The following is a 25,769-nucleotide window of genomic DNA, read 5'->3' on the forward strand; positions in this document are numbered from 1 at the left end:
GCACTGTTTTGGGTGGTGATACTTCCACCACCCACCACTGCCAGACGCCTCAAACCCGTTCGGGGTGGCCACAAACAAATCGCCTCCACGTCGCCCTGTCGCCCACCATTTCACTGCCCTGCTCCCAACTCACACCCCCCTGTCTCATATACCTCTCCACCCCATAAGTGGTGATACTTATGGTCCTGAATTCGATTCTCCAGGTTACATTAGTGTACCTTTACTATTTATTGAATATTGAACATGAAATGATAATAGTTAAACCATAATAATAAGAAGTTTTAAATTAAATGAAGTCATCTTTTGTGAGCCAGAATTCCAAGTTACAAGTAAAGCTGTCAGGAAATTGTGTTTGCGTGACAAGACGAGTGGCACTGGGTAATCCTGAAGGAGGCTTAGGACCGCCTCTTATTATTCACAAATATTATTAACAAAATATTAACACATTCATATCCACTTTTGAATTGATTCATTAACTTTGTAAAGGCATATAGATATTATCAGGTATTCTTACCTACCTTTGAATTGATCCATTGTAAAGTGGTACGGAAGTGCACTTTTAAGTATGAAGATGATCCACCACCAAATAAGGAAAATAATCTTATAGGTACTGTTCATTATATAAGGGATAAGTTAGGATACGTTTTGTTAGGTTAACATAAAATAGGTTAGGGTAAATTAGGTTGGGTTGTTATGAAAGTTTAAGTTAGGTTTGGATAAATAAGCACTTCTGAACATAATTTCATACCATGAGTGGTGTGCTTAGTTGGCATCCATCTGTCTTCAGTGCACCAGAAGATGGTGTCTGTTGATCGTTAGCATCATTGGGGACTGTAAACCATGACCACTTTGATAATGTTATTCACCACTTTTGAAGGAATTAAAAAAATACATCAGAATTTGAAAGTACACTTAGAAAATACCATGCTCACAGAATCCCACGAAGGGCTTTGATAAAGCAAAACTAAAGAAAACTGAGAAATAAGATGGTCCCTTGTCTCCTTTAATATTACCGAGTGGGGACTGTAACTTGGGGGTTTCCCACTCAGCCCCATTTGTTGTGATGGAATTGACATACGGTGAAAGATGCAGCGATGGGTAATTTAGAGTTTACCATATAAGCGAGTGATTCATCGCTTACCATTTTATTGTAAAATAAGGGTCTGTTGTAAACGGTCCCTGTAGCACAGTCCTAGTACCATATGTTTTCATAATCCAACAAATAGTTCAGCAGAGCTTTCTGTTTACAATGCCAGATCTATCTATCTATCTATCTATCTATTGCCAGACGCCTCAATCCCGTTTGGGGTGGCCACAAACAAATCGCTTCCAAGTCGCCCTGTCCCCCGCCATTTCACTCCCCTGCTCCCAACTCACACCCCCCTCTCTCATATACCTCTCCACCCCATCTCTCCACCTCATCCTCGGCCTCCCCCTCCCTCTTTCCCCCTCCACCTCACTCACATACACTCTCTTCGTCAGTCTTTGACCCTCCATCCTCTCCACATGGCCAAACCACCTCAGTGTGTTCCTCATAACGCTTCCTATCACATCCACATCAACACCACAACGCTCCTTTATAACCTCATTCGTCAGCCTGTCTCTCCATGTGACTTCACAGGCTCCTCTTAAATAACTCATTTCCACAGCTCTCACTCTTGACTTGTGTCCTTCCAACAACGTCCAAGCTTCGCTTCCGTACGTTAGAGTTGGTATCACAATACTGTCATGTAGTAACTTTTTCACTTCCATGCTCACTTCCCTGTTTCTTATCACTGCTTTCAAAGAACCAGCAACCTTTCTTCCCTGCTGTACCCTTTCAAGCACTTCACCCTCCAAACCTCCATCCTTACTCATCACACTACCCAAGTACTTAAACGTACTCACATTTTCCAATTCCTCTCCATCCAACCTCACTGTACATTCACTGACTTCACCTCTCTCAAAGACCATCACTTTACTCTTCTCTACATTCACCTTTAGATTCCGTTTCTTACACACTCTCTCAAACTCATCCACCAAGCCTTGCAGCTCCCCTTCGTCTTCACTCAACAACACGGTATCATCTGCAAACAACAGCACAGGGAGTTTCCAAACACTATCCTCTCTCACCAGGGCCACTCCAACATCCACTACCCTACCTTGTACCTCTTTTATTACCCCATCCATGTACAGATTGAACAACCATGGAGACATGACACATCCCTGTTTCAACCCAACTTTCAAAGAGAAAAATTCACTTAGTTCACCATCCACACGCACTGCAGCCTTCGCACCATCGTACATACTCTTCACAGCATTCAACAACTTCCCATCTATTCCATATATTCTTAACGCTTTCCACAATCCTAGTCTATCCACCCTGTCATATGCTTTCTCCAAATCCATGAACGCCGCATACAACTTCTTTCCCTTCTCTAGAAGCTTTTCCACTAAAGATCTGAGAATGAATATCTGATCTACACAACCTCTTCCCTTCCTAAAGCCTCCCTGTTCTTCTCTAACTAATTTCTCTGTTCTTTCTCTAACTCTGTCTATAAGTATCCTACCATACACTTTTCCTATTATACTAAGAAGACAAATGCCCCTATGATTACCACACACTTCTTTTTCCCCTTTTCCTTTGTACAAGGGAATAATTATACCTGACTTCCAATGCCAGATACATAGGTGAATTATGAAGATGAATTCATGCTTGAAATTTTTATTTCTGCTGCAAGTACAAGCATACCCAGACTTACAGTCGGGAAACATGCACGGAGAACTGATCAGATAACAAATGATCGTAAGTCAAGTTGATTATAACAATATTTCATTGGCGATACATTCCTGGATCCAGCCAACCTAAGAACCTAAGTACAGCAGACCCTTATCCATGATGAACCAGTACAGTATGTGATGAATTGCTTATACAATGACTAAAAAGTTAGAACTTTTCATATTTTTGCTTAAATGATCATTGTGATCCCGTACAGAGTCTCGCTGGTCAATGTACGAATGCTGTTTTTGCTAGTGTGATCACCAGCATGTAAGACTACAGTCATTCGTTTGTTCCAAGATGGCCTTTGAATTCAGTTCCTATCAGCTGTGTTAGTGTTAGCAATAGAACAGTATGACTGTTAGACTCCAAGCAGCAAGTACAGTGAAGTGAAATAACTACCAGTTTAGGCTAGTTGGAAACTACTTTTTAGACTTATTTTTGGTGGTAAGTAGCAAGTGAAGTGAAATAGCTACCAGTTTAGGCGAGTGAGAAACTTGGTTTTAGAATTTGTTTGGTGGGTGGCCCTTGGGCAAAAACATATCCCAACTTAACCCATGTTGTAATTAACTCAGTACTGTATATGAAAAATGGTTATGTGATGGATTTTTACAATTGAACCCTAATTGTAAAATGAGGACATGCTATACCTTGACTGTGTAGGTAAATATTAAATATTATAGGTCAGTAATATATTGCACTACAGAATATATATATATATATATATATATATATATATATATATATATATATATATATATATATATATATATATAAATATATATAATATTTACCTTGTGATTTCTTGCTGTAAGTGCAGTGGTGGCGTGAAGAGCCACAACAGGTGTGACACCTGGATACTCCACATGCTCTTCACTTGGTACACACATACAGAACACAACAGTCTTACACGATGTAGTGCTGCCTACTTCTTCCCTCACTTTATTATTCTTTTTCTGATGCCCTCCTCTCTTCCTACAGTATTTCTCCCATCCTTCTCGTCACCTTTTATTACTCTTTCCAGTTTAAGTGGTTCTACACTGAGTGACAAGTCTATTGGTTTTCAGCAAACCTGGAAACCCCACATACAACACTTAAGTGATAACCATATAACCAGGTAATTGCGTGATGTGGAGCCTATAATGGTGCCTCTGTCCACTAGGTGGAGGCACACAAATGTAGTGTCTATTCGGGAACCATACCTCTACGCTCTTCCCTGTACCTCACTTGCTGTAAGGGAATACAGTATTGGTTCACCTGTGGGGGCAGTTGCTAGCCTGTGGCTGAAAGGTCTGCCTGGCCAGACAGGCTGGTGTTACTAAACAACAACAACAACAACTAGTCTTATACCTTTCCTTTACAACACTGACATTATTTACTTACTCGGTTTAAGTTCTATATGTGCTGTACACGTACATATTGATGTGTGGACAGTTTGTTCATTTATTCTGCATCATAGATATCCACTGGTGATTCCACTGTGCCTGCTAGTATCCTTGACAGTTCAGGAGCAATAGCCCTGGAGGTGCTTGGACTTTACCAAGGTGGAGATACAGTCAACATTGGCTAAGGAGGTTGATACCACAGACACATTGCTCAATCCAGTGTACTATACAGTACTTGACTTTTTCTTCTTAATACTGGTTGCAAGTGGTCAGAAGAACTCTTTAAAAGTTTTTGCTGGATTTTTTTTTTAACATGCTGCTGCTTCATCGATTCCAGTCTCAACAGGCCAGTTCATAATACTTTAGTTCACCCTCTCTTACTGATGCTCCTGAGCAAGTTGTCAGTTGCATTCATGTCTGCAGCTAGAGATAGCCCAGGCAAATCATCTGTTTCTTCCTGGTTGTCAGGCACTTCCTTTGTAGCCTGCACCTCCACAAGTCTTTTATCCTTAAACATGTGGTGATAGCCAGGCACTTCACTATCTTCATGCAGCTACTCATCCAACTCCTTCTGACTTTCCATGGTTGGCAGATGAGAGCAATCCTGGGATGTCACTTGGCTCAAATCAGCCGTGCACCTGTTCATTGTCTTTGGTGAGGCCCAGCACCTTAGTCCACCCATTCATCAGGATGTTTATAAATGCTCAGTTTCCAGACCTTTGCATAGTTATTGATGATGTTGAGCATGTTATAATTCTTAAAAGTTCTGCAGGGTCTTTTACTGTCTTCTTTACCCACATCCTGAGTCATCGATCCACATCTGTCACCACAAGGCACTGCTGGAGGTAGAAGATCTGATAGTGCCACTGCACTCTCAGTCACACTTTGATGTATGGGATGGATCAAGGAAGTAATGCATGGAATCAGAAACATTGCTTAGTAGATATTCCTGCCCATGCTCTTGCTCACAAGCTTGTTGGTGACAGGGAGCACTGTCCAGCAGCAACACTAGGCTGGGTGTCAACAAACATCCATGTCAGAGCTGTTGTAGAACTAGTCATACACCAGATCCTGTATGAATGAAGCTGACATGTTGCCTTGATACTCAACAAACATTGCTCAACTACACTGTGATAACCCATGGACGCATCCCTTTTCCCGTGAAAACAGATGGTGTGACTCACAAGCATTGGTAATGAAGAGCTTGCCTTTCAAAATCTTGTGCCTTTGTTTGCGCTGAATATCCTGTGCAACCATGGTAGGGAACTTCAGAGTAGCCCTGTTTCATAAGCAGTATAAATCTGAAATGGGTGCAGATCCTCATTTTCAGTGAATGTGTTTACCTCTGCAACAGAGGGCTCCACTGTATAGACATCTGCATTGAGCATCATACCTGTGCTGGCCTTGTTCATGATGCCAAGGCACCTCCTGAAATCACCATAGTCAACCATCACCTGCATTCCCTTTGGCTCAAGTGCACAGTGAGGTGCTTTGCTGTATGCTGTAGCCCCACACTGGAATACTTCTGCTCTGTGTTGTGTGTACCACTGATACACTGCCTCATCTAGGTCCTCAAAATCAGCTTTATTAATCCTGTACACTGTTCTCCCTTCTCCCCTAAATCATGCTTCTTCATGGTTTCCTTGATCTCTCCTAGGCCTTCAGATGGTATGAGGAGTCGTCATCTTCGGGCCATTTATCTCCATGAGCTACACACATTACACATGTGGGCTTCAGTTATCTCAAGCATTTTTCTTAATGAACAGGCCATGCCTCTTTTCATTAGAGACTGATGGTGTTGCAGGTGATGGTGTTCATGAGGCCATTGTACTGGATGGTAGTACTGTAATACAGTAGAATAAAATATATATACACATGGTCACGAATGAACTTGGTAAGTGGCAGTGTGATGTCGACAGAGATGGTGTCATCAAGATGGACAGTGACAGTGGGGGCAAGCGAAGTGGGTTACCCAGTGTTGACTTGTGAGTCATGTGCTTCTCCTGTGATTCATCCTGTGCAGGTCCCGTGTGACTAACCTGCACAGTCATTATCACCTGCTGCTTACATAGTCATTTGGTCAGCTGGTGCATCATCTCACTAAATCAGCCCTTTGTTCGGTTTGTGACAACTTCACTCGGTAGGGTCAGGGTGGTCGATACATCCAAATTCAGGTGTTGTTGGTGTACCTGGGTCATGCTTTGCCCATGATACCCGTCAACCATAGGTATGCAACTGTCCATGTGGGGTCATCTCATAGGTTTGGTACACCATTGATGTTTCTGTGTCTTGCTGTTTTGCAGTTATCCTTAATGTGGATTATGTTGTGTGGACATGTTGTACAGGATGGGCATATGTTATCTGTGATTCAACTCAACCCATATCTTAAGTTGGTAACTGAGGAGGGCTGGGTGATGTCCTGGGCCAGTGTTCTCGTCTGGTAAGAAGGTGTCCTACCTCCTCTTCCTTAATTTATTTTCTCATATTACCTGTTAATATAATTTTTAACACAGATTGCATGAATAACACACACAGGAATATGGTAATGGAGCAGAATCAGAAATAATCTGGTAAAAAAGAGGTGTTAGTAAGCTTCTTTACTGCACAAGAACACCACCCATGGTCTGGCTAGGTAAAATTTGTCAGCTCCATACATTGATACCTGTTGGGGGGGGAGGGGGGGTGCTTGTAGTATAATGTTCTGAATGAGGTACTATATTGTATTTCCCTACATCAGCAATGGACATTGGATATGTAGGTGTGTCTTCACAGCTAACGTTTGGGTGTCTGGAAGTGAGATGTTGCTCAAGATGGTCAGGTAATGTTTGTGGTGATTGTCTTACGTGTCTAGTTATGTTGTGTTGTCCTCGTCATATAATGAAAGGATGTGTGCTAGTACAGGCTGTTGCATAGATGTGTGTCTCTCATGTCAAGATATTTTACAGTGCAGTTGAGCTGTGGGAGTGGTATTGGTGCATCCAGTGGTGATTGTATTAAGTGTTATTCTGTTTGATCAGCAGGGTGTTGGGTGTCACAGGATAGGGACCCATTTTAGGGAGGCATAGGACATCACCAATCTAATGTATTGTTAAAGAGAGAGAGAGGGAGGGAAAGTAAATGAATCTATGGATGTGATTTTTGTACCAACTTTTCCCTTTCCACACTGGTTAACCTCATTGCCCAAACTGATGGAAGTGCTAATTTCATGAAACTACTGTACTCACAAAATGTAAATGTTTATTGTGAAGTGTTTTTACAATCAAAGTTATAAACTGTCTCATGTTTGGACTGATTATTAGCAGGTAGCACATATTTACAAACTAGCAAACCTTAATGTACTTTCACATAAATCTAATAACACTGCCATTATTTCGGTACCATACAGTATACCTGTATATACATTATATAAAACTACAGCTAAAAGCAGTGTTTTTGCAGCACTATCCTCAGTAAATACTGTAGATGACTTACTACAGTACCATATGTGTATTGAGCCAAAACAAACACTGTCAGTGTACAGCCTGTGCCTAACACTTATAACTTAAATCATTTTGTACCAGTGAACCCAATTTTCCTCTGTGTTAGATACAAACAGTAACTAGCCAATATCAAGGTGGTAGTTTAACAGAAAACTGTGGGTAAAAGTGCACTCAGTCTATGCAGATTTACAGAAAAGACAGTGTGCAATTAGTCAGGTACGTAACATGCAGTAATTCTCAAGGTAATCAAGAAGTTAATGACAGAGGAGAAACCTGAAATAATATTCATCAGCAGCAGCATCATCCAGACCTCCTTGCCCACCCTAGGGCTGGGTGAGGAGTAGCAATGTCCAGACAGCCCAAGCTTGCCCAGTCCAATAAGCCACGATTCTATTCACTCATCATTCAAGCCTCCGGAATCCTGGCTCTGTCTGATACACCAAAACATTCACCACATTCTGTAACTTCACAGAAATGTATCTGATAAGAGTCAATCCAGACGCCGTCATGCACTTCTTCTTACAACATACATCCAGCCAGCTCAATCTCTTGTCAGTCCCCTAGCCTCACTGACTTCCATACCTCTCTTCCTGACACACACATCCACCATATCCCTCCACCTTCTCCTTGGCTTACCTTGCCTCCACCCACCTTCAAATTCACTCAGCTATACCTTTTTCACCACTATTGTTATCCATTCTCTCTGACATAATAATAAATAATTAAATGAGCAATGCATAATAAGCATCATGACATGACAACCCACCCTTAACATAATGCACAAGTGCAACATAAACAACAGAGTACATTACACCAGTAAGAACAGTTTAATGAACAGACTTGGCATCACTTTTGTTAAAAGGATTTAGGTAAAGAATATACGACCTAACCCCTGTGACCTACAGGTATACTGCAAAACTTCCAATTGATTTTAACTGTTGCTGGATGCTTGACAATTTCCAAGAACCCATGGGAAATACAGTGATCCCTTGGTTGTAGTGCTTTTCATTATCACTGTGACATCGAGATCTGCACTCTGCTAAATAGCACATTTTTCAGCTTAAAAAACAAAAGTTTTCATGTATCTTGAGTTGGTTTCTGCCGACAATGATGGTACAGTGTTTGCGTGTTCTTATGGCTTTGAGGGATTCAGAGATGAGGCCCTACTTTAGGAGTTAATCTCAGGTGTTGGAGACCACTGTACCTCCACCCCCTAGCCTTGCCCATTACCTCAAACCCACTTCAGGTCTCTCCTTGGTACTGTAATGTTTCTACCACAGTGTGCCCTTTTCATCACTTGCTGTTAACTATGACAATGTGTGTTTCTGACACTTAACGTAACATCAGGTGTGTATTCAGTGTAAACTGTCGTAAAAGGGAAAATTTGGGCTTGCACTTGGGATGCCATGTAACAAGGGTAAAGCCCATAGGTTCTGTGCTTTCATTGGGGAACGGGACGGCTCGGTGATAGAGCGCTGGACTTGAGATTGTGAGGTTGAGAGTTTGCACCCCACCTGGGTAGCTGCTTTTGCTGGGAGGGGTAGCACTCTCCTGTGACCCTTGCAAGGATATACGATCTATCTAGATCGAGCTCGGGGAGAAAAATCCCTTATCCCTCTGCTTTCGTTATTGTGCTGTTATCAAAGAATCGCTATATTTATCAGCGAAAAGATTATGCCTTATTCTGCCAGATTGTGTCATATATTAAGCATTCTTACTGCTACGAGATAAATTTATTCATATTTGGGAAGACTTGCAGAACTTAAGGATTGGATATAGCCTTACTCAACCCATTCATTACTGATAGGTTTTTATAACCTGAACAAAATTGTCCACAACAGCTAACCCTTGTTATTCCATCTACCAGTTTATGTTTACAGTAATTTGTTTGTATTATCAAGATTTTATATACCATCATCATCATCATCTGGACCTCCTGTCCCACCCTAGGGCAAGGTGAGGAATTTTATATATATTTTTTTTTTTTTTTTTTTTTTTTTTTTTTTTTTTCCCCAATGACCATTTTCACATGTGATCTGAAACCATGCCTCTGTTCCATGAAATACTCCATAAGGGAATATACATTATCTACAGTAAAATATATATATACAGTATATCCATCCATCATCCAATCCTACGTTGCCCCATGAGGAGTGTAAGAGCCCGGGGCCAGGCAAGTTGGTCCTGGCATTTAAAATGAGAGTGACCAGCCTCACTCATCCCTGAGTGGCATTACGCGAGCAATAAACCCCAACCACTCCTTGGATGTTAAACCTTCATCAGCTCAATCCAATTAGAGCACCATTATTACCCACTACACCACCAGGGGCCAAAATTTGGTTATATGGTTACCACCCAGCATAATAAATGGTTTCCTGGTGTACGGGAAACCATTTGGCTTGTCACTCAGTGCAGAGTCACCCACAGGCAGAAAGAAGAGGAAAGAATGAATGAAAGACAGGAGGGAGTGTAAAGTCACCCATAGACAGAAAGACAAGGAAAGAATGAAGGAAAGGAAGATAGAAGAGGATGGGAGGAAAGAAAGATGGAAGAGAAGAAAGGGCAGAAACCTGAGAGCAGCACTACATCGAGTGAGTGGATGGTGAGCGCCCCCATATATATATATATATATATATATATATATATATATATATATCATCATCATCCTGACCTCCTTTCCCACCCTAGGGCAGGTTGAGGAGTAGCAATATCCAGACAGTCCAAATTTGCCCAATTCAATAGGCCATGCTTCCATCCACTCATCATTCAAGCCACTGGAATCCTGGCTGTATTGGATACACCAAAAACATTCACCACATTCTGTAACTTCACATAAATGTACCCTATTGAGTCAGTCTGGACACTGCCACATTAAAAAGGGGTGCCAAATCCCTGATCATGCACTTCTCACATCATTCATCCAGCCAGCTTGATCTCTTGTCAGTTCCCTAGCCTCACCGACTTCCAAACCTCTCTTCCTCACACACTCATCCACCATATCTCTCCATCTTCTCTTTGGCCTACCTCGCCTCCTCCCTCCTGTAAATTCGCTCAGATATACTGTATCATTTTTCACCATTATTGTTATCCATTCTCTCCACATGACCATACCATCTCATTACACTCTCCTCGATTCTAGCGTCCACCGAGAGTATACTGAGATGGTATGGTCGTGTGGAGAGAATGAAAAACAATAGATTGGTGGAAAATGTATATCTTAGTGAATCTGAAGGAGGGAGGAGGCAAGGTAGGCCAAGGGGAAGGTGGAGGGGTGGATGAATGTGTAAGCAAGAGAGGTATGGAAGTCGGTGAGGTGAGAGGACTGTCAAAAGAGCAAGCTGGCTGGATGAATGTTTTGAGAAGAAGTGCACGATCAGGGATTTGGCACCTCTTTTTAACTAACAGCATTCGGATTGACTCTCCTGGATACGTTTATGTCAAGCTACAGAATGTGGTGAAAGTTTTTTGGCGTATCAGATACAGCCAGGATTCTGGGAGCTTGAATGATGAGTGAATGGATGCGTGGCCCATTGGACTGGGCAAATGTGGACTGTCTGGATGTTGCTACTCCTCACTCTGCCTTAGGGTGGGGAAGGAGATCTGGATGATGATGAAGATGTTATCCAATTTTTGGTTTGCTAGCAACATAATGCAATTGTATAACAAGGGTTACCCTTATCTAAGCAGCCCACAGAAACAGCTGCCAAAAGCATTTTCATGTAAACTACACCAATTCCTTCCTTTCTTCCATAAAACATCTTTATAAAAACTGAAATCATTCACAAATATTATGTAACAGCAAACAAAGTTAATGAAAAATGGAATACAACAATGCAGGATCAAAATTAAAACCAACAGCACCTTCAGTTGACTAATCATAATCCAGTTATGCAACAGTCACGTACCATTTAGCTCAGTCTTCAATTAACAAAATACTTTAAATTTATTTGAACACTGGAGACATCAGAAGTACATTATTATGTACCTAGATTGGCAAAAATTAAAACCACACGCTCATCTGTAAGAAAGAACTACACTGCAGATCATAAACACCTGACTGCAAGAAGTATAGATATCTGTTAATATACTATGATGAAAAAATGTTTACCATGTATTAACATAAACTGTGCAGCAAGCAGAGACAGTTTAGATATACTAGGATAATGTGTGAGTAACCTTAATGAAAAAGACTTAACTGAAGTTATAAAAAATCTTATGAAAAATGTAGAACCAGTTTAAGTAAAATACAGAAGCCTCATACATATGCAAACAACAGAACTCTTAAGCACATGTAACTCACAGATATAGTTTCACATACAGTTCATGTTTGGCTCTGTCAGATTTTGTGTGTGTGGGGGGGGGGGGAGGAAGAAGAAGAAGAAGAAAGATCCAACTCTATTCCCAACAGCAGGAGGTAATGACAATGTTAAAATGCACTTTTTAAAGTCTTTTTATCTACAGCAAATATGCACTTCATCACAACTTAAAACCACACCATGTAGGTTTTACACAGTAAGTCAACCTGATACAATACACTACTTTGAAAATGACTACAGAACAGTACTGTACACTACTGATCACAGTTTCGAATACCATATCTTTGTTTTCTTTAAAATGTGTATATAATAGTGAATAACCATTATAATATTTGCTTATTTAACTCAAATGTCACCATACACTGAAGAATTTGCCTAGATTCTTGACATTTTATTCTTAACAAATTTTACTTGGAATAAACAGTAACTGATACACTACCAGTTTCAGATGAGACCAGACCTGATCACCTGAGCCAAAACAGCCAAGCACAATGGAATGCTTGGAATTCTGGACTGTTTGGGTATGTCTCAGCAATTCCCTAACTTTTACATTAAGTATATCCCCTCCCCCCTCTTGAGCTGGTACTAGGTCGGTCAATCAGAACAAACATATCTAATAAAACTAGCTACCTGAAGCAGCTTGGACTGGATTTCTAGTATTAGATCCCAGCTCAACTGCTGATACACAAATAATCAAGCACTTCCTACACTTGAGCAAAGTAGTACTCTATGACAGTTTGCAATGAAGCAGATGTATTTATAGTGACAGGGGGGATGTGGTCATCTAACAATGCTTCATGGCCTATACAGATATAAACTTTAATAATGCATAATGCACTTGTACTGTATGCTAATGATTTCATATTCTTTACTTAAAAAGGTAAATACTGATCAGCTGCTTCTGCTAACTACAGTGCACCAAAGTCAGCTTGTACTTATGGTTACTTGTTTTTCAGTAGTACCTGGGAGAGTATTGTTTTACTTCTGTGTGATACTAATAAATGCAGCCTCCATCTCAGTGAATCACAGAAATAAGGTCTGATAGTCTCATTAGTCCAGCAGGTTCAAATTACGTTTTGCCTCTTACCCAATTTTGGGGCAGCAGAATTTACCTCAAGGCTCGGCAGCAAAATCCGTGAGGTAGTTTGTAGTGAAATGGTTAAGCTCTGCTAGTGCATAGTCATGTGTAAGGGGAAGACCAGACAGCTTCTGGGAGAGAACTGGTGTGGCATCTGTACCATCACCTACCACAGCACGTAGAACCCCCACTACAACACGACTCATCTCGGACACACACAGTCTGAAATTGAGAGGGGAAATTTCCATAACTAACATACATGACCATCATTTTATTTCAACAAAATTTGTCATATCCCATTCTTTTGTCCCCCCCCACACACACACACACACACACACACCAAAAAAAAGAGGCAGCAAAAAAGATGGGAGAATTCCCCCCCCCCCTCCCCCCCCCAAAAAAAAAAAAAAAAAAAAAAAAAAAAAGAACAAGAAGAAGAAGCAGCAGCAGCAAAAAAGATGGGAGAACTATTCTCTCTCTCACTCTCCCTAAAGGTGGAGAGAAAACAAACAGGCAGGAAAAAAAAATGGGAGGCCTATTACAGTAGAACCCCCATATTACTTGGACAAGAAATCTGGGTAGGCTATGCAGCTAGGATGAGTACGAGCTTTATGAAATAACTGGCACATGACTTAGACAACTGTGCTTGCAATTGCATATACAGTGACCTCGTGTCCATTATTCTGGGAAGTTGAGAGGTGATACAGCCAATAATGCATGCACAGGCCAGAAGAGATAACATCACTGTGTGTCTATTTACGCTCGCTAGCATGCCAACACTTTATTAGTACAGTATTCTCTATGCTGATTAACAATCCTAATGCTTTCCTGTAATCCAGGAACCATATAACCATATCTTGGGGTGAAGTGAAACCCGCTTTGCTGCCCCTGTAAACTGGGTGGAAAGATGTAAATGCGATGTTTATCCAGGAAACAAACCTGCACACTAATCCCCATGCCTTGCTGTGATATGGCACTGTCAACCACAAGGGAACACTTGTTCACTACAGAGGGAGACACTGCTTAGACTTGGTTGTCATTGAATGTGTGCTCCTTGGTCATGCCGTTTACCATCCTGGTTTTGGGTGCAGCTCATTTTTGTGCCACCATGGTCCTCTGCATTGGTGTGTTCTCCTGTGCCACTGTATTATCCCATTTGTTTTTTCTAGTATATGTAAGCTGGGTGGTAAGCCTGTCATAATTCCTCCCTGACTGTCTCAATTTCTGGGATGCCTAGATGGAACTCATCCTTACCACCAGGGTAGACGCTGCTCCTGGCAAGAGGGTGAGGATGCTTCTACCTCTGGTGATGAGGGTGGTGCCATTGAGAACAGGATTTAGCCCTATTTCCCTAGTGACAAAGCTGACAGTGATGCTTGGAGGGATGTCTACATTGCAGAGTCTGTTGATAACACTTGTGTGTTCTTCCGAACCTCCGTAGGTTGTCTGACGCCATCAGCGGGTCACCACTGGGTAGGTTGTGCATTGAGGGTTCACTTTGGGTTTTGAGAAACAGGTCAGCATTAGGTTCAGTGTTTTGCTGGTGATATGACAAAAGAGACTGTACTGCCTGGGTCCATCACCCAGCTGGGGGACTGGACTGGCCTGTCAGGGGCTGGTTGGCTCACTCACCTTCCAGTGCCAAATTTTTTTATGGGAACATTGGGCCTACTGCTCCTGATATCTTGGACAGGGAACTTTAAATTGCCTTTGTTATCTCAGCAACTGTTCCTCCCAGCTGGTCTGATCACTTGTCTCATGGTCCACCTTTTGACTTCTTCATTTCTGCAACACTCACGGCCTTTCCTCTAACTTTCTTCCTTTGGAGCACCACCTTTCCTCCTCTAAACTTCACCTTCTCTTCTTAACTGAGACTCAGGTGTTTGAGGTAACTGACAGCAAACCCTCTTCTATATCCTCCTACTTTCTTTATACCCATTTCAAAGTCAAAGGTGGCTGTTGTGTATATGTACACAACGACTTATCTTGTTCTCGTGTTTCTGAACTTGATTCCTCTGAATTCTCTACTCTCTGGCCTCAGCTTTCCTGTCTTTCTCTGACTAAATATATCTATGCTGTTTACTTATCCCCTGATTCTACTGAAAAATTCTTTGACCATCTTAATTCTACAGCGGAACGCACCATGGGGAAATCACATAACCTTGTCGCATGCCTACACTGATCGTGAACCATTCACTTACATGCCCATTTACCCTTACACTTGCCTCACTACCATCATCAAAACACTAGCGGCTTACCATCTTACACCATACATGCACAAAACCCTCCACAATCCTTCTCTGTCTACTGTGTTGTATGCTTTTTCCAGATCCATAAATACCACAAACACCTTATTGTGTTTCTCACACGTTGCCTCCACTGTCTCACTGCACATATTTGATCCACACATCATCTGCCACTCCTAAAGCAACCCTGTTTGTCTCTCAGTAGGACTTCTGACATCATTCTTACTTTCTTGTATTAATACTTCCACATACCTTCCCTGCAACACTCAATAGACTTATGCAGCAATAATTCTTGCATTCACTTTGCTCACCTATATTTTTGTACACAGGTACAATCACTGCCTTTTTCCACTCTACTGGCACAGTTTCACTCATCCATGCCTTCTTACATAACTCCAAGAAGCACTTCATTCCATTCTCCCCACTACAGTCAATCATCTCTATACACCTCATCAACCCCAGCTTCTTTCCCATTTTTCAACCGCATCACAGCATTCTTCAGCTCTTTAAGTGTCACGTTTCCTAGCACTTCGTTCCTTCTCTGTACACTCCAAAACCAATCTTGTTAACAGTCGCATTGGTATCTCCATTCCCATTCATCAGACTTTCAAAATATTCTCTCCCTCTAGTCCTTCCTTTACCCTCATGGGTTACTAATCTACCACTTAACATCCTTCACACTTTCACATATCATTTCACTGTCACTTCTACATTTCTGCACCTCTTCCCAGAAAAAATACCTACTTTCAGAGTAATTTGCATTCATATTTCTTCCTAGATCCTCATTTACCTCCTTTTTTCTTCCTCACTAGTCTTTTATGTGCTTCTTGCTCTCAATATATTCAGTTCTTATTTCAAGTGAACGAGTCCTGTATCCACTTTAGCCACATCTTCCTCTTTTATTCCCCTGCTCTCTTAACCTTTTCATCCCACCATGCCATACCTTTCTTCTTTGTTGTTACTCCAGCCACACCACATTCTGCTTCTGGATTCCTAAGTAATCCCTATGTGTAATCCACAGGTCGTCCAGATCCATTTCATTCCAGTTCACTGATTCTAACTCCTCCCATACTCTGACCCTGTATTCATCTGCCACATCTTTGATCCTCAGCTTCTCGACTTTCAGTCCTCTCCCTGACTGCTCCTCTCTCACTCTTGGTCCACCTCACTCCTTTCTTGCATAACACAATCATATCATCTGACAAACTTCCACACTGTCCTCTCACTGCCCTCGTATTAGCAACACTATAGTAGCCGCAGCGAGAAATGAACGCTGTGGTGGGGCAGCCGGGATGACCTGGGATTCCCCCACTGTAGCCATATCCACATGTCACCGACCATCGGCCACCGCTGCAGCCCCGCTCCATGATCCTTACCCTGTGTCTCTGGCTTTCTCTTTCTCTCTTGGTTTCTATATAAACTGGTGTATTTCCGAAACTAATTATGAAATTATTATGACTTTTGTTCCACACCACCACTGAGGTAAAAATCAAGGAGAGTTGTCTATATAAAGGTTTCCCCCCCCTCCTAAATGTGGCATATGAGCGGGGGAGTGCGGCCTTGCCGATACCTCCGCCTGACCTATAATTATACACTCGCCAGAACTGACCTGCCCTCAGACAAGGGGGGGGAAACCTTTATACAGAAAACTCTCCTTGATTTTTACCTCAGTGGTGGTGTGGAACAAAAGTCATAATAATTTCATAATTAGTTTTGGAAATACACCAGTTTATATAAAAACTGAGAGAGAAAGAGAAAGCCAGAGACACAGGGTAAGGATCATGGAGCGGGGCTGCAGCAGTGGCCGATGGTCGGTGACATCCTACCTCTATGGTCGGTGACATGTGGATATGGCTACAGTGGGGGAATCCCAGGTCATCCCGGCTGCCCCACCACAGCGTTCATTTCTCGCTGCGGCTACTATACCCAGCATCGATTTCTCTATAAGCACATAATCAATCAGGCTCCTCTCAACACTATTGCCATTCCCTCTATATACCATGTACATTTTTGTGTATCTTGGTGTTTGAAATAAGAAATACAAATGCACAGTCTCCTTTCCTGACACATGTCCTTCAGTCGCTTCTCATTACCATTCTCTCCTGGTACTCCATTATTACCCATTATATCATTCACAGGACTAGTGCCTACTCTTCCATTCATGTCACCCATTACAAACACTTTATAACTCTTGGACATTTCTCCTACGACTTCATCCAGCTCATCCAAAACCTGTCTTTCTTTGTTTCACTTCTGCCATCACACGGTGTATATGCTACAATCACTGCCACTTTCACCTTCTCAAACTTGAATTTCACATACATATATCTCGAGCTAACACAGTTGTAATCTATCATTATACTCTGCCACACTTTATTCATCAACAAAGCAACTCCTTCCTTGGATCTTCCTCACCCATTCATGCCCGACCTTTCACACTTTACACCCGCCCATTCCTCCACTCCACACCCTTTCGTTTTTGTTTCACACAGTGCCATCTTGGCATATCTCGCACTCTTGAGCACATTCACCACTTCCACTCTCTTGCTCTCCTCATTCACACCTCTCTCATTCTACATGGTCCCACGAATCTGCCCATTTGGTTGGGGCCCTGGGCAGGTATTGGGTCCTCTGAGGCTCTCCAAAACGTTTGTCATAATTTAGTGAATTTAAATAAGGGCACTCACCATCCAAATCACTCAATGTAATGTTGCTCCTGGGTGCCTGCTCTCTCCTCTCCTCCTCCTTGCCATCCTTCCTCTTCAGTCTTTTTTTTTTTTCCTTCATTCTTTCCTCTTCCTTCTGTCTGTAGGTGACTCTACATTGAGTGACAAGTCAAATGGTTTCCTGTACACCAGGAAACCATTTACTATGCTGGGTGGTAATCATATAACCAAATTATGGCGCCTGGTGGTTCAGTGAGCAATTATGGTACTCTAGTTGGATTGAACCAGTGTAGGTTTATATCCGAGAGATGGTTGGGATTTATTGCTCATGTAATGCCACTCAGGGATGAGTGACACTGGTCACTCTCATCTTCAACGTCAGGACCAACTTGCCTTGCCCCAGGCTTCTACACTTCTCGTGGTGCAGCACTGAATTAGATGATGAAAATGATTGAATCTGGGGACCCCCCCCCCCCCCAAAAAAAAAAAAAAAAAAAAAAAGTTGTATGGTTACCACCCAGCATAGTAAATGGTTTGCTGAGTACAAGAAACCATTTGGCTTGACACTCAGAGTAGAGACCATCAGGCAACACTACATTCAGTGACAGGATGGTGGGCACCCCCTCCTGTCATGCACACATAATTATTGCAAAGTCATATAGCTACCCCCTCCCAACCCCCCCACCCACCTACCCACCCACACACCTATTGGGAAGTTGTGGCTGCTCAGTATCTGTGTTAACCCCATACCTGATCTTAAGGAAGGAGGACAGGATGTACCCAGTGTCTGCTTTCTTGGCTCCAAAGAGAACAAAGTCCTTTTGTTCTGTCTCTTCAGGCCATGTCAAAATCACTTACAAAAGCGTACTACACATACATAGCCTACCTTTTTATTGTGCACTCAGACTGCAAGAAATCAGCAATGCTGTACTGTACAAGCAAGTTTTACCTGTGTGTGGCAGTGGTGCCTCTTAGGTTATTAAGTCGTGCACACAAGGCCAGAAGTCGGGGTCGCAGTTGCTCTAGTAGAGCTGGTGTAGGCTCTCCAGAAGCCTTCATGTCCTCTACCACTGAACACACCTCCAAGTAGTCTGCATACACCCCCCCTCCTACCATCCAGTCAATCACATGTGTCTCTGCTCCCCCACTGCACATCTCCTTCAGGTACCCTCGGAGGTAGTCGTGGTCCTCTGTGTAATTTTCACGTCAGAGTATTATATTCATTGAGGATACCTCATACACATAATTAATTATATACTGTATGTAACAAAGTGTTCTTGAATACATCATTTACCTGACCATTAACTAAATTTGTGTTCTCATTAGGGCCATATTTTTTCACTGTCATTTACACAGTCACTACTTAATAATATTTTTAAATGAATACATTTTAATTTTTATGGGGGGGGGAGGACAGTAAATATTTATCAATATGTCTGTTTTTGTAAGTTTCTTTTAATCCTAAAGCAAGTTTTCTCAGTTATGCTCTCTCTAGTTGTTTCTGTATGTTATATAACTTTTCATCATTACCTTATCTGGGACAAGTCCATCTGCATATTGCAAAAGGTCAGATTATACATGCTAGTCATTACAGTTAATATTGGAGAGAGGGGGAGGGGGACTCACCATTGATGATTGAGTTTGGAGCAATGGTTTCAAGTATCAGCAAGTGAGCACGGTTGTAGTCTCCAGCCTTCAAGAGGAACCATGCCTCCTCATCCACCCTGCAAGTATGTATACGTACACAAATTAAACCTGGCCATTCTTTTACAATACTTGAGAACTACCTAAAGCAGTTGTTTTATGCAGTGCATTAGTACAGTGCTACAACTATGTTTTCAATGGTCATTATCATGATAGGCTAAAATTCATCTGAAGCATAACCCCACCTATCCTAACTACAGTCTAGCTTTATCTCCTCAGTCTGATTACTCATTTTGTATCGTGTTTTTTGTTTCCTGCCGATTATTTAAATCAGCTTAAGGATTTTCAAAATGAGGAATTTAGATACTGCATTAATTGACCCTTTTTAGTATGAGATGGTTGCCTTTCCACAGCACCAATATACAGCCGTTTTCTCAGTTGCCTAAGCACCCGAATCGGGCACCCGTTCCCAAGCCTCGGATGCCAGCACCCGAAAACTGAGACTGGTTTTCTCAGTCAATGAATTTCTCGGGTGCGAGTGCCTGAGCCTCAGAACCTAGCGCCTGAGTGACCAGCACTGAGCTGGCAATACTGACCAGGCCCGCCCGTGGTAGTTAGCAGTACTTTACTACCAGTGACCAATCATAATTAATTTTGCATAAATACTGTATAGGTATATTATATTTTGGGTAGTTTTTTGCGTGGCCAAAATCATTTTAAAAGTGTGTTTTGAATGATAGGTCAGCAAGAGGAGCCAAGGTCACTCACGGAACATTTACCCACATTACCAATGGTTTAAGGCATCTTAATTAAGGCAGGAAACATGATTTGGTATTGTTTTAAGCATATATCTGAATGTACAAGAGGCACATATTACTTTTTCCAACCGCCTGCAGTGGTGACTTGCAGCCAAGGCGGACGATGGAGATGGTTTGTTGACGATAGCTAGTATTATTGTGGCTGCACCATACTCTTGTAAAACATTTGAATGTACAAATTTTTAACAATACTCTGCACCAAAACATCGAAATAATATGTACTGACGTTATCCAGTGCATACCACACGTGTTTTCAAATATTATTTTTAAAAATAAACATAAATTTTACAGCAGCCTGACCAGCTCAGACAGTGTACCCTGCCCGATTAACAGTCGGGTGCTTCCACCCGATTGTTCCAATAATGGCTGTGTCACAGGCCTTGGAAACACCACTGAGAAAACCAAATCGTTCTCAGGAGCTAGCAGACGACCTTGGGTATGCAGTCCGAGTCGACTGAGAAAACGGTGGATAGTCTTGCAGTTCTGCTGCTTGGTTTTACAAACATCCCTCCACCCCATTCCTAATTTCTGCAAGAAAATTGGTGGACTGCTGAAGGCAATTTCAGCCTGCAGTTCACCAGATTCACATTCAGATATGCCTGGAGTTGCAACAATGACAACAACAGTATAACTGATCTTTCCCTAGGTTGATAAAAATCTGGTGGAAGCCTGAATAAAACAAAAATGTTATCATAGTGACAGGGCTAATATGCTTCAAGCCAGATGCAATTTCACCTAATTCTTCTATTTCAGATATGATTTAATATAATACTATACTTACATTCCTAAGGAGCGTGCTTTTGTAGCCTTGGCCTGATATATCCACTTCTCGGGAATGGCTAGTCGGTTAACAACAAACTCCTGCCGTGCAGCATACTCAGAATTTTCCTCATCATCCCCTTCAAACTCAACTTCAACATGACGTAGAAGCACTCTTTCAACTTCCGCACGGCGCCTGAGTATCAGATTCAGTTTGTTGAGGTGAAAAGTAGTAACATGAAGAAAGTAAAATGGTAGGGAAATAATGAAATCTGCCAAAAGGTTTTTCTAACACTCTTATGTAGCATCTACTGAGTATAGTGTAAAACAGTTCTGAAGCACAGTACCAGTAGTACAAGTTTTAATCACGTGTCTGAGTTATAAAGCTGTAGCTCAAGCTGTTCATGTTAACCTTAAGGCATGTTGTGCTATAATAATACAATAACTGTCCAGAGACAACAGGGAAAATACACACGTACATCAATAACGTTTTACTTCTTTTGTTAATTACCTGAACACATTTTGCAGAAACCTTATATTATTCCATGAGAATACTGTACTCAGTGGGTTTAATTCAGCTGAGTATGTGATTCCGTATCAACACAGGAGTGAGACAAGGGTGGGTGTGCGATGTCCCTAGGGATGCACCAGATAGAGATTTGCCATATAGGTGGATACCAGGTGTCTTGTTTCATTTATAAAGGCTTCAACATGCTTGCCTGTGTGGCTATGGTCACCTAATAGGTATACTTTCCAAACTGATCAATCTCTAGCAGCCTCACTATTCAGTGCCTTATCCTGGAGGTTCACTGTATGACCTTGTCCCAAATCTTCTTTGGTATGCCTCACAACTCTACTCTGTGTTCAAAACTCTCACCTTCTGCATCCAACTGTCATCATTTCTCCTCTCCACATGCCCAGACCATCTCAATCTACCCTTTCTCATCACATCACTTAATTCATTCAAGATTCACCATTACTTTCATCTCTTCATTTCTAATTCTCATACCCCCTCCCCGGGCCTGTCATTCCATGACACTACACTGTGTCTGAAAATTTAACACTTTCATGGTCCGACCCCCCTGCAGCCTGCAGAACTCTCCAGCCTTTCCCCCTCTCCATTCTCCCTCCCTCCTACCCTGCCGTGCGCACGAGTTTTTTCTTTTCTGATAATTTTTTCACCCAAAAATATTTGGATTAGTGGAAGTATTTTTACACTGTTTGAAAGCTGAAACTCCGTAAAAATATATATATATATATATATATATATATATATATATATATATATATATATATATATTGCATAAAGTAAAATAGCTATGACGAGTATAATTTGAAAAGGTGGATAAGAATGTTTATACCAAATCCATGTGCTCCAGTCTTTTCTGTTCTGATCTTTTTTCATCCTAGAATACTTGGATTAGCAGATTTGTTTTAATACCATTAGAAAAGCTTGGACATTGTAGAATAAGATGAAAGAAAAAAGAATGTGATATTACATAAAGTAAAATAGTAAATGCTGAAAGAGTGCATAAAAATCTTTATACCACTTTTTTTTTTTCTAAGTATCTTTATACCACTTTTTTTTTTTCTAAGTGTTTTTTGGTCACGTTTTGGAATTTTCTCATGAATGAAAATAGTATCACCGAACTAGAAATTCAATCAGGCTAATATCAGACCAAATTTTATGACACTACATGCAATTCCTGATTTATGGTGAATATCTCTTTGTTTGGATGCAGGTCTCCATCCAAAGAGGGGGCTGGAAACAGATCCGCATCCAAAGACCACGAAAGTGTTAAAAACACTGAATACCAGATACCCAGCAATCTTTGATGCAGGATATTCAGCAAGTGATTCAGTATACAGTAGAATGAAATGACTTAAACATCATCATTCACCATCATCATCCAGACCTCCTTTCCTCCCTAGGGCAGAGTGAGAAGCAGCAACATCCAGACATTCCAAGTTTGCCCAACCAATGGGGCATGCTTCCATTCACTCATCATTCAAACCCCCAGAATCCTGGCTCTATCTGATATGCCAAAAAACTTTCACCACGTTCTGTAGCTTCACACATACATATCTGATAAAGCCAATCTGGATGCTGTCAAGTTAAAATGGGGTGCCAAATCCCTGATCATGCACTTCTCACAACATTCATCCAGCCAACTCAATCTCTTGTCAGTTCCCTAGCCTCTCTGACTTCCATACCTCTCTTCCTCACACAATCATCCACCATATCCCTCAGCCTTCTCCTTGGCCTACCTTGCCTCCTCCCCTCTTTCAAATTTGCTCAGATATACCTTTTTCACCACTCTATTGTTATCCATTGTCTCCAAAAGACCATACCATCTTCGTACACTCTCTTCGATTCTGGTGTCCACAGACTTCCTCACTCCGCACCTTTCACGAATCACATTATTTTGTATTCTATCCACTCTCTCTACTCCACTTACATTCCTCAGCAGTCCCATCTCCACTGCTCTTATTCTTGAGTTTTCATTTTCATGCCACACCATAGTCTCACATCCATGTGTTAAAGTTGGCACTACCTCTCCTTCATGTAAGCCTTGCGGAGGTGCAACACTCAAGCCTCTATTTCTTATCAGGGCCTTCATAGCACCAGCTAATTTCCTTCCTTGTGTCACTCTGCTTTCCACATCTTGTGCACATTTTCCTCTCTTTCTTATCATTGTACCCAGGTATCTGAACTCTCTCACCAATTCCAGTCTTTTCATTTACTGTAACATCACACTGGGAATCACCTTCTCTCTCGATTACCATCACTTTACTCTTTTCTACATTTACACTCAAAGCATAATGCTCACAGACGTCTACAAAGCTCTGCACTAACGTCACCATGTTTTATCCATCCGTCCATCATCCAATCCTATGTTGCCCCATGAGGAGCATAGGTGCCTGGGGCTAGGCAAATTGGTCCTGACATTTAACACTTTGACATGGTGATGATGATATTCTCGTCATCCAAAAAACTCCCATAGGCCCCCCCATGACGATGTTCTCGTCATTGAAGTAATATATTTGCTAAAAATCCATTTATTGTTCAGTTTTCATGGGATATGGTTGAAAATGTGCGCCAATGTCTTCCCATTTTTCTCTGTGAGTCTTGTGACTGCCTCAGGCTGCCACGCAAGCACCCATGCCAAAGAAAATGTCAGTAACTTCCCATCTGTTCATGGTCAGACTCTGCTTACCGCTGCGTGTTTGCCTGCAGTTTTCCGTGGATTTTTCATTAGTTTCTGTGTTTTACTGCCTTGATCTTTACTGTAAATCTTATCCATGATGGACAGTGACAAAGGAAAGGGCAATTCCATCTTGAAAAAGGAGAAAGTTTTGAGATTACACCAGAAATATGAAGGAGTGAAAGTTACACCAACAAAGTTTGGAGCTGTAATGGTGGAATTTTCAGAAAGTGATTTTGAAGACCTGGACAGTACAGAAAGTGACAATGATGTTGCTAGTGAAGTGGCAGAGAGTGACATAGTAGTATTGGCAGTGGTGGTGGTGTCAAGCAGAAGGCTAGTGGTGAGTGTGAGGCTGGTGGTGTGCGAAAGAGCAGTGGTCAGGGCAGTAGTGAAAGCAGGTCACCAGCACCTGATGCTGACCTAAGTGGTCCCTGTTCCTCCAGCCAGACTCATGCCAGTGCCCCATGTGCCTGTTTCCATTATGCCAGAGCTCCTTGTACCATTCGAGCAGATGATTCAGCCTGGTCAACTGACAACACTGCACATTTTGTAGAGATTTCTACTGGGACACCAGGCTTGACTGCCCCAGCACCAGTCACTGCTCTTGGATTTATTCAGCTATTCATTCTGGGAGATTTGCTGAAAGATTTGGTAAATCAGACTAACCTGTATGCAGCACAATCTTTGCATGATGCTTCCAACTCAAGGAGGACTGAGTGGGATGAAGTGAATGTGAAGGAGATGGCAAACACTTTGGGTATAATGCTGTTAGTTGGAATAGTGAAAGCTCCAAAGACGACAGTGTATTGACATACAGGAAAAAAGCGGCATGTGCCTGCTGTCAGTGTGTGCATGACTTCAAAATGATATGCTGTAATTGCTACGTTTTTTCACACGTATAACACCAGAGCAATTACTGAAAACACTACTGACAGACTCAACTTGCCTAGCCTTGGGCTCCTATGTTCCTCATGGGGCAACACAGGATTAGATGATGATGGTGATTAAATAATCAGTACCCAGGCTTACCTGTCCTCATCCTCAATACTGAGAAGGACAAAAACTGCCCAGTGCCACTGTCCAGCAGACTCAAGGAGTGCTGCCATACTAAGGTGTAGACTGGCTTGGTGGTGATCAGACAGGTGGGTGTATTTAAGGCTTTCTAGGACTCTCCACAACACCCAGCTGAAACACAAAATTTACATTATTGCAATTATGTAGCTTCATCTACTGTGTTTAATATTTGTAGGTTCAAGTCCTGAAAGGAAGTATAGAGAATTAGACAGGGTGATAAAGAAGTTATTAGGGGAGTGAAATATAAAAATGGTAGATTGATAGTGGAGACAGGAGAAAAATTGGGCAGATGGAGAGAACACTTTAAGGAACTGAGAACACAGAGAATGGAAGTAAT

At 41.8% G+C, this 25,769-nt stretch overlaps 1 protein-coding gene across 1 annotated transcript in view; it reads right to left on the reverse strand.

Annotated features, from left to right (window-relative positions):
* Nucleotides 1-12,977: 12,977 nt before the first annotated feature.
* Nup98-96 (nuclear pore complex protein Nup98-96) overlaps nt 12,978-25,769 on the reverse strand; it is a 101,196-nt gene continuing 88,404 nt past the window's right edge. The window contains exons 28-32 of the mRNA XM_080266603.1: nt 25,388-25,543; nt 21,172-21,345; nt 19,555-19,652; nt 18,878-19,118; nt 12,978-13,238 (exon numbers count right to left, since the gene is read on the reverse strand). Coding sequence (XP_080122729.1) covers nt 13,052-13,238; nt 18,878-19,118; nt 19,555-19,652; nt 21,172-21,345; nt 25,388-25,543 — 856 coding nt within the window. The 3' untranslated portion in view covers nt 12,978-13,051. The remainder of the gene's footprint in view (nt 13,239-18,877; nt 19,119-19,554; nt 19,653-21,171; nt 21,346-25,387; nt 25,544-25,769) is intronic.

This window comes from Coenobita brevimanus, chromosome 21 (assembly GCF_032717465.1).
Source record: "Coenobita brevimanus isolate Jiangsu-jjx chromosome 21, ASM3271746v2, whole genome shotgun sequence".
Taxonomy (NCBI): domain Eukaryota; kingdom Metazoa; phylum Arthropoda; class Malacostraca; order Decapoda; family Coenobitidae; genus Coenobita; species Coenobita brevimanus.